This window comes from Mus pahari, chromosome 8 (assembly GCF_900095145.1).
Source record: "Mus pahari chromosome 8, PAHARI_EIJ_v1.1, whole genome shotgun sequence".
Taxonomy (NCBI): domain Eukaryota; kingdom Metazoa; phylum Chordata; class Mammalia; order Rodentia; family Muridae; genus Mus; species Mus pahari.
The window spans coordinates 21,893,157-21,902,136 of record NC_034597.1 but is presented as its reverse complement, the minus strand read 5'-3'; the positions used below and the strand labels follow the sequence as shown (position 1 = coordinate 21,902,136).

The window sequence follows — 8,980 nt, the reverse complement described above, 5'->3', positions numbered from 1 at the left end:
ATTGAATCCAGGGTCTATGATACCAGGCAAGTATTCTATCTGCCACTGAGCTCTGCCGCCAGCTCTCAGTACTGTGATTGCTGAGTGGACTTCATGTGGCCAGGACTGAGATGACTAAGCTGGAGGCAGAGACACTGCCCCACCTACAACAAACCCAAGTTCTCAGATACCAAAGACTGAGGCACGGGTTACCTACCAATAAGGAAGCCACTGCCTTCCTCGGGAGTGGGAAAAGATTCCCAGGGCTGGCTTTTTGAACTATCTAGATAGATACATGAGAAGAAAGCCATTCTGACTAAGGGGACATGTCCAGGTTCACAGGGGCTGGCAAGTGAGGTGCCAAGCAGCCAGAGGCATTTGAGATGGAAAACAGAATGGGGCCAGGGTGTGGGGGGCCTTAAAAATGCTAGGCTGCAGCCTCTGGCTTCTGAGAACACTGCTAGCTGAGAAGGTACCATGCTCTGGACAGAGGCCCGGCTGAGAGAGCATCCTGGACAGGGAGAGTAGAGTGTTGAAGAGTGGGGGAGGAGAAGACATGGCTGGGTGCTGGTCCCGTGGAGAGAGGGAGGGGTTGAAGGAGGATCCCCGGCAAGGATGTGAGGCCAGTCCCGCTGAGACATTCCTGTGCTGGGACCTGGCTATGACCTGAGACCATGGGCTCTGGCAAAGACTTTCTCTCCCCCTTCCCTGTAGTTCCTGCTAGGCCTAGCTCCTGAGTTGTGGAAGCCCACAGTCTCCTTGACTTGGTTCTGTCAGGGAATTCCATCATGGAGGTCAGCCCCCCAGCCAGTCACTTCCTGCCTGTTCACAAGACCCGCCTGGTTGCTCTTCATACCTCCCCTTGTTCTTTACAGCTGTAGAGCCAGCTTTCACCCACCCACGAGCACATCACTTCCCCCTGTCCCGTGACAGCCCTTGGTTCTTCTCTCCTTCCTTCTGCCCTCCCAGACTTACACACCAGGCAGGTGAGGCAGCCCCGGGAGGCATCATTTTGCCAACATCTGCATCTAGTCTTGGCAGTAGATGAAACTCTCCATTGCGGGCAGTGGGTGCCAGTCTGAGGTTAGGCAGGTATGGGTAGTAGTGGGCTGTGTGAGGAAGGACCAGGGCTCCTCGAGGGCCAGCGCCCAGGGATCTGTGGAAGAAGTCAGACGATCCCACTTTGCTGTAGAGGTCTGATCTAGGCCCCTCTTCTCCATCCTCAGCCCAGGCTGTTCCCTCTGGGCAATGGGTGACCTTGTGGCCTGCAAGGCAGAATCAGGCCAGGGTAGAGGGAACCCCGTGAGAGCTGGGCCCTTTCACGTGAACCTTGCCCTCAGTTTCCCCTCTGTGCGGTAAGGAGGTGGACGCACCCGTCTCCGCTCTTTCTCACCACACTTGCAGCCACCCAGTGGGAATGGCAGCAGTGCCTCCCTGCTTGCCTTGAGGCTCGCCTCTCTCAGAGCCTTGGGCTGGCTGGAAACAGGTTTCTGTTTGTTCTGGAGGTGACCTGCCTGCTGTGGCTTGGCCGTTGCTTTCCTCACCTCAAGGCTTCTGGTCTCTGGCAAGGATAGGGACCTGGAGCAGTTTCCCAGATCTTCAAAAATGGAGGAAAGACAGCAGTTCAGGGGTCTGTATTACCTTGTTGTGCAAAAGAGAGGAGTAGTGCCCTTTAGGGCAGGCCTCGGCCCTGCCAGGACTAAGGGTGAGCATAGGCGAACAGACTGCTCATGCTCAGGGGTTTGCAGTCTTACCTTGCTTTTCTGTCTTCATAAGTGTTTGTGTGGTTCCTGCCATATTTGTCCCCCTTTCTGCCCTTGCCTCTCTTCATCTTTCCTTAGCAGAGAATAGGCCCACATTCAGATCTTTCCACCACTCACTCATACTTACGAGTTGTGTGACCTTAAGTCACTTACTGTCTTTGAACCTTGATTTCTTCATCCAGAAAACACTTCCCAGGGCTACACTGGGACAAAGTGAGCTAATATAATTACAAGGCTAATGCAGTGTGCTGACATCTCGGACAGGACAGTCTTTCTCAGAAGTACGTGAGCTGAGATTGACAGCTTCTGCTTGACTCTCTTCCTCTAGACAGACTGGAGGAGCAGGACAGAGACTGAGCGCCCCCAACAGTGGGAGAGGCCTGTCTGCTCCCTGTGGAGTGCTGAGAGGTTATCTCCTGCTGTCCCTTGGGGCCTGTGGACCTGGGCCTATTTGCATGGGGTTTATAAATGGAGAGCACACCTTGCCTTTGTGCTTCTCATCACTGCTCAGGCACAGCAAGGTTGTGGGGCAGCCTGACTTCACTGTGCAGATGGACACTTGGCCCAGAGCCTCTCTCAGGGCCACACTGAGATGGACGCAGGTGTTAGCTAGCTCATGTGTCTTGTTTCCAGCAAGACAGAGTAGAACCACGTGGGTATTAGCAGGACCTTTGCCCTCATTTTTGTCCCAGGAACGTAGGGCAAAGTGTTTTGACCCCTGAACAAACTGTTGGGTAGTCCCATGGAAGCCCACAAAGACCGTGGCTCCCCTGTGCTGATAGATAGCCTGTGACCTGGCTGCAGGTTTAGGGCTGGGGCCCAGACCTGCTGTGGTTGTGGTTTTCCCTCCAGTGGTTTGTAACAGTAAGCTGCTATGAGTGTGGGCTTCGGGGGCAGCCAGTGGGTCAGGTCCTGAGCCCTGCATCACACTCCTGTGGCGGCTGCTCTGACCCCTTGTCTCTTCCACACAACTCTCTGAGCCCAGGGGAAGCGAAGAGCAAGGAAAGCCGTGGGGCTGCAGGCAGACTGAACTCAACACCAGGGGGCGCTGTGGAGAGAGGCTGGCCACGGGGTGGAGTGCCTCCCAGTCCAGGATGAGTTGCCACATGTTCCTGCAGACATGATTTTCCTGTCTCAGAATCAGGGACAGTTCCCCAGCTCTCCTTGACTGGTGGGCCGGTAGAAGAGTCACAGTGAGGGATATGAGTGGACTCAGAGAGGGTATATTGTATGTACCCTCTCTGTATTGCATGGGAACGACATTAGCCAGAGGGTACATCCTAGGCTCGTCAGGTTGGTGTTGGTTGGCCATTATCCTTGTGGGCTTCTCATTAGCATGACAGCCTAGAGACCAGGGATACATCCTCATCTGGAATATGAGGCTTCAGAGGCTCAGAGCCCAGGAGGCCTGCAAAGCTACATAGCCAAGACAGCAGTGGTACCAAGGGCCTGGGTCCTGCCTTACCATTTTGCCACCTGGATGGCTCTAATTTCTTGTCTCCAAGGGGCAGCCTAGGTCCTATCTACTCTTTCTCTGCCTGTTCGACTTTACCCTGTGAGGTGCTAGAAGCTGCTCACTGCCTGTCTCATCTCATTGAGAGGCAGAGGCAGCTATGCCCGCTGTGATTTGGCCTTTGATATCTGGACACAGGCCCATGGCAAGTGTGTACTGGGGGGGGGGGGTCTGCTTAGTACTTCAGACCCTGGAAGCCCTCTCTGAGGCCCTTGATGCCTTGCACTCTGAGGTCAGTAGGAGGTCCGAGATGTCTTTTACCCTTGGACATTTGGAACATCGTCCAAGACTCCTGCAGTGACCAATGCCAGGTCTATGTAGCTTGGTCTCATTCTGTTGTTTACTGGCCTCTTATCACGGCATGTACCCACACGCCCTCACCTCACTTGTACACACACTTCCGTGACCAAATGAGTCCTTGTGTTGGTTAGGGGTTTTTGTGAACTTAATACAATCTGGAATCGTCTGAGAAGAGAGACTCTCAATTGAGAAAATGTCTTCTCTAGGCAGGTCTGTAGGGCATTTTCCTGATTGATGTGGGGGGCTCTGTTCACCATAGACGGTGGGCAGGTAGTCCTGGAAGGTGAGAGAGAGAGGACGCTGACAGCTGCAAACTAAGCCAGCAAGCATGTGGTATCTGGTCGGGTTCTGCAGCCGGGTTCCTGGAAGCTACAAGATGAAATAAATCCGTCCCCTCACGATGCTCTGTTCACGGGATTTCTCACAGCCACAGAGAGAAAACCAGGACAGTCTTATTCTTGCAGTCATGTTGCCCCCCCGTGCCCAGCACCACACAGGCTCCAGGCCAGGTGGAGCCCACAGCTTCTCCTTTTGTACCCTGCAGATTGTCATGGGCACTGGGCTGGTGGTCAGCATTCGCTCTCCTGCTGGTTCCAGGCCTGGGGATGTGGGCACAGGCCAGCCTCACATACCTACCTGCTCTCACTTTTACTGAGTCCAAGCCAGACCAGGGTAGGAGTCAGTGGGACCGGCCTCTCTAGTCTGTCTGCTCTGGTCTGGTGTGGGCCCCGAGCTCTGGCTGGACACTTCTGGGCTGGACCGCAGGCTGAAGTCAGTGTTTCCTGTGAGCTCATCTGGACTGGAAGCTCCAGGCGGACCTGGCTGCTTTTCTGGTTGCCCTGCCGAGGAGCTGGGGGGAGCTGCTTCAGACTGGATGGCTGTTTTAGTGGTGGTGGTGGTGGTGGTGGTGGTGGTGGTGGTGGACAGCAGTTGTGGTGTGTGTGTGTGTGTGTGTGTGTGTGTGTGTGTGTGTGTGTGTGAGGGTACCCTGAATCCAGCTTTGTATATTACACTCAACATTAAAATATTTTTATATTTGGAGAAGAATATGAAACTGCATCACCTTCTCACATCCCTTATTGTGTCCTCTCACCCTCTCTCCCTGCGTTAACCACTGCTTCCATTCTCAGTTTGAAAGGGCAGGAAATCTAAAGAGGCAGGAGGCATGTGACTCTGAGGGGCTCTTGTTCAGAAGTGTGGGGTATGCTGACAAGTTGGGGCAGAGTTATAGAACTCTAGCTTTCGGTTCTGGCTCTCTGGGTCTCCGTTTCCCCATCTACAGGATGGGGACCTTTAGCTGATGAAACAGGACTCAGTTTGGCTGTGCCTCTCTGCCTGGGTGTGTATCAGCAAAATCAACAAAGACTCAAGTGGGGCTTCATGGGCCTAGTGAGACAAGAGGGCAGCTGCTAACACTGAGTGCAGAGCCCAACACATACGAGGTCCCTGGCATGGACAGCTGCTCTGTAATTGCCTAAGGGTCACTGGCTCAAAGGCTTCCAGGGCCCCATTCAGGAATGGGGACAGTGGCCTGGCCTGGTAGACTGACAGAGAAGCAGCTACCATGGTGCTCTACTGCCTCGGCTTCATCCTCACTGTACACTCTCACTCCAGGCTCCATCATGGCACCCTTCCTGCGCATCTCCTTCAATTCCTACGAGCTGGGCTCCCTGCAGGCTGAGGACGAAGCAAACCAGCCTTTCTGTGCCGTGAAGATGAAGGAGGCGCTCAGCACAGGTAGGGCTGAAGGGTCCCTAGAGCAGCACGGGGCTCAGGGTGAAGGGAGGCTTCCCTTCTTCCCTAGAGCCTTCCTGTCTTTCTGAACGGCCCAGCTGAGGATGCAAGAAGACAGAAGCACCCAGTTCCTGACACTCCACAGTGGTTAAATTGAACCTCCCACATCTTCAGTTTCACCCTACTGTGATTTCCACGTCTGCCTGGGCCTGGCCCTGTGCTGGACACTAAGGCTATTGTAGTGCCCCAGGACTGACTCGGCCTTGTCCTCTCCCCTAGAAGGGAGAGCCGGACAGGTCACAGGAGCTGAGTCCCGTGCTGAGGGAGCCTAGGGAAGACCCTGTCCCAGCCTAGGCTAGGGTCAGGGTGGCTTACTGGAGGAGGAACCCTTCGCTGTCTTCTCACCTGTCCCCTGATGGCTTCTGTCTACACACCTGTCAGGCTCTGACTGAGCTGCCCACTCCTCCAGGAAGTCTCCTCTCAATCTTAGGGTCAGGCCACTTAATGGCTGGAAGGTTCAGAGCCACCGTCTTTGTCCTCTTCGATCCCATCATAGCTGCGGCTTAGTGGCTACCTGAGAAGTGCAGGGGTTCATGTCTCTGGGACTTGAGACAGGGCCGGGCCATGTTCCTTGCCATCAGATCATGGCTAACCTGTGGCAGCTCTTCCATGTGATCACTGGGTGAATGCAGACAGAAAGGAAAGCTGTATTGGGGCTGGAGCAGAAACGTTATAGGAATGGCAACAGCGAGACCAAAGGACTTAGGTGGGACCTGCCAGAGTGCCCTAAAGGCACTAGAGGCTGCTGGAGAGCCATAGCACATCCTTGGGGCTGGAGAGAAAGGGGGCTGTGTGGCACTGAGGAATAAGGAGGTCCAGGGAAGCAGGGACTAGTCCCAGTCTGACTTCTCTGCTCGGCCCTGTCGCAGAGCGAGGGAAGACATTGGTACAGAAGAAGCCCACCATGTATCCTGAGTGGAAGTCAACGTTCGACGCCCACATCTACGAAGGCCGCGTCATCCAGATTGTGCTGATGCGGGCAGCTGAAGATCCCGTGTCTGAGGTGACGGTGGGCGTGTCAGTACTGGCTGAGCGCTGCAAGAAGAACAACGGCAAGGCTGAATTCTGGGTGAGAGGCCTGTGAGCCAGTGTCTTGCATGTGCATGTGTGCTAGTGGGCTGGGACTTGGCGAGTGAGTGAGCTCAACTCGGTAGCTGCTGCGACCTGAGCTTGAATCCCAGCCTGATTTACCAGGTCTTTGGACCCTCTGAGCTCTCTTTCTACTTCCATGAGAAGGAGTAAGAATGTCTACGTCAAGGTCCCCATCAGATAAAATGAGCACCACTGCCCAGTGCTTATTGCCAGCCAATTGTGGTGCCTGGGTTTCTAATCCTGTGTCCTCCGAAGCTGGAGCAGCAAGGTTACACATTCAGGACCTGCTGGGTAACTTAATGAGATCCTCCTGCCTCAGACTTTAAACATGTAAAGTTAGAGTGGGGGATGCAGCTCAGTGATGGTTTGTCTAGCATCTCTCCAGCACCACAAAGTATGGAGACACCGTAGTCTGCGTCCTGAAGGAGGTTATCTGCAGCTAACTCTCCCCACCGGTTGGTTAATGTTGAAAAGGCGGGGTATGCATCGTAAAACGCCGTGCTCCTGCCCAAGGCCCGGGCTCCCTCCCTCTCCGAGGTACCCGGTGTTTCTCTGTGGGGGAGTGTGTTGAGGATATTGCGGATCTAGCCAGGCATGGACTGAACGTCATGTTAGCAGAAAAGAGGTAAGAGAAGGAAGCTGGCAGTCTGCCCACTCACCTGCAGAAACTAGGGCTGCACATGCCTGGGGCCACGTGCATCTGTGGTGATATACTTGGCGGCACATGCCTGGGGCCAGGTGCATCTGTGGTAGTGTTCTTGTTGGCAGCAGAATGCCAGAGCCAATACAGTCCTGTGGTCTTCTGCAGCCAAAATGTCTTTCTAAAAAGATGCAGTGACCATTGGAAGCACTCACTGGTCAGCCTTAATGAGGAGTGAAGGAGCTGAGATAGAAGAGGGGCGCACATAGGACTGCTCCGACTCTTAGCCAGTTAGGCAGGGACACAGAAGCCTCCTGGCCAGGGCTCTCCCTGAGGAAATATCACGGATAGAGGCTTAGGCCTTTCCCTCTCGAGACTGTCTGGGCTACTGAAGAACCTGTCTCTGTAAGCAGTGTTCTGTGTCTATCAGAAGTCGTGGTGTGGTGTCTGCATGTGCAGATGGGGGTGGGGTGGGGAGTTCCCCTGTACACTGTGCCTGGACCATGTGGCCTAGCAGGGTGTGGGCTGGATCCTTTCACTTCCCCAAATGTAATAATACCCTGGTTGCAAAATGGGGCGGGGCTTGGGCGGGGCCCTGCCTACCCTGGACAGGCTGGAGTCCACCAGGCTCTAGGGCCGCCCCTTGGCCTTGAGGGAGACCAATGGGGCGGGTTCTGAGTCTCACCTGGGCCAGGCCGGCCCTCACTGACTTGACATCCCTCTCCCACCCCTGTAGCTGGATCTGCAGCCTCAGGCCAAGGTGCTGATGTGTGTGCAGTATTTCCTGGAGGATGGGGGTAAGACCCCCACCTGGGCAGGGGCAAGCTCATTTGCCAGGTCAGAGGCAGAGCTGGAAGTAACTCCCATGGGGCTATGTTGGGACCATCTTGGGAGGGACTAAAGTGGGGGGCTGACCTTCATGGACTGGGGCTGACTTCATTGCATGGCTCATAGATTGCAAACAGTCTATGCGTAGTGAGGAGGAGGCCAAGTTCCCAACCATGAACCGCCGTGGAGCCATTAAACAGGCCAAGATCCACTACATCAAGAACCACGAGTTCATTGCCACCTTCTTCGGGCAGCCCACCTTCTGTTCTGTGTGCAAAGAGTTTGTCTGGTGAGGGCTGGTGAGCCCTGCTGGGGGTGGCACAGGGAGGGAGGGACTGAACTGGAGCATCCTCACTCACTCTGCTGGGGCTTTGCTTTTCAGGGGCCTCAACAAGCAAGGCTACAAATGCAGGCGTAAGTCTTCCCTCTGTTTGCTGTGTGCACCGGTGTGTGCATGCCACTGTGTGTGCCCCTGGGTCTGGATAGCAAGTCTAGACAAGAGCCCTGTGTCCATGAGTGGGTGTGCTCAAGTCAGTTAGTGCCAGGCTGGCTTGTTGCAGCTGGTCAGGGCCAGTTCTGTGTGGTCCTTCCCAACTCTGTTCAGGTTGTCAGGTTGTTGCCCCCAATTGAATGTTGTAGAGCTTTACACTTACACCAAAACCAGCCACAGACACACACAAGATCTCCGCCCTGGGGTGGGTGTGAGCTCTTCACTAGCCCTCCCCTGCCTTCGTGTGCTTGTCATGGATGCACTGTGATGCATAGGTGTGAGCGTGAGCACGCCTTTCACCGTGACGCTGCAGACGGCAGGTGTGAGCAAGCCCGGGACGCTCTGCACCTCTACAGCTTTGGTCTCGTTTCTCAGCACTGAGCAGGCGCCTCTGCTTCCTTGCCCATAAATGATAGATAATAGATTCAAGTGTGTAGCAGGATGTGGTGGCACACGCCTTTAATCCCAGCACTCGGGAGGCAGAGGCAGGTGGATTTCTAAGTTCGAGGACAGCCTGGTCTACAAAGTGAGTTCCAGGACAGCCAGGGCTACACAGAGAAACCCTGTCTCAAAAAACCAAA

The 8,980-nt window shown here is 54.7% G+C and overlaps 1 protein-coding gene across 1 annotated transcript in view; it reads left to right on the top strand.

Moving 5' to 3' along the window:
• Prkcd (protein kinase C delta) overlaps positions 1-8,980 on the top strand; it is a 31,526-nt gene that overhangs the window by 10,852 nt on the left and 11,694 nt on the right. The window contains exons 2-6 of the mRNA XM_021204217.1: positions 5,170-5,292; positions 6,219-6,418; positions 7,818-7,878; positions 8,036-8,198; positions 8,292-8,323. Coding sequence (XP_021059876.1) covers positions 5,178-5,292; positions 6,219-6,418; positions 7,818-7,878; positions 8,036-8,198; positions 8,292-8,323 — 571 coding nt within the window. The 5' untranslated portion in view covers positions 5,170-5,177. The remainder of the gene's footprint in view (positions 1-5,169; positions 5,293-6,218; positions 6,419-7,817; positions 7,879-8,035; positions 8,199-8,291; positions 8,324-8,980) is intronic.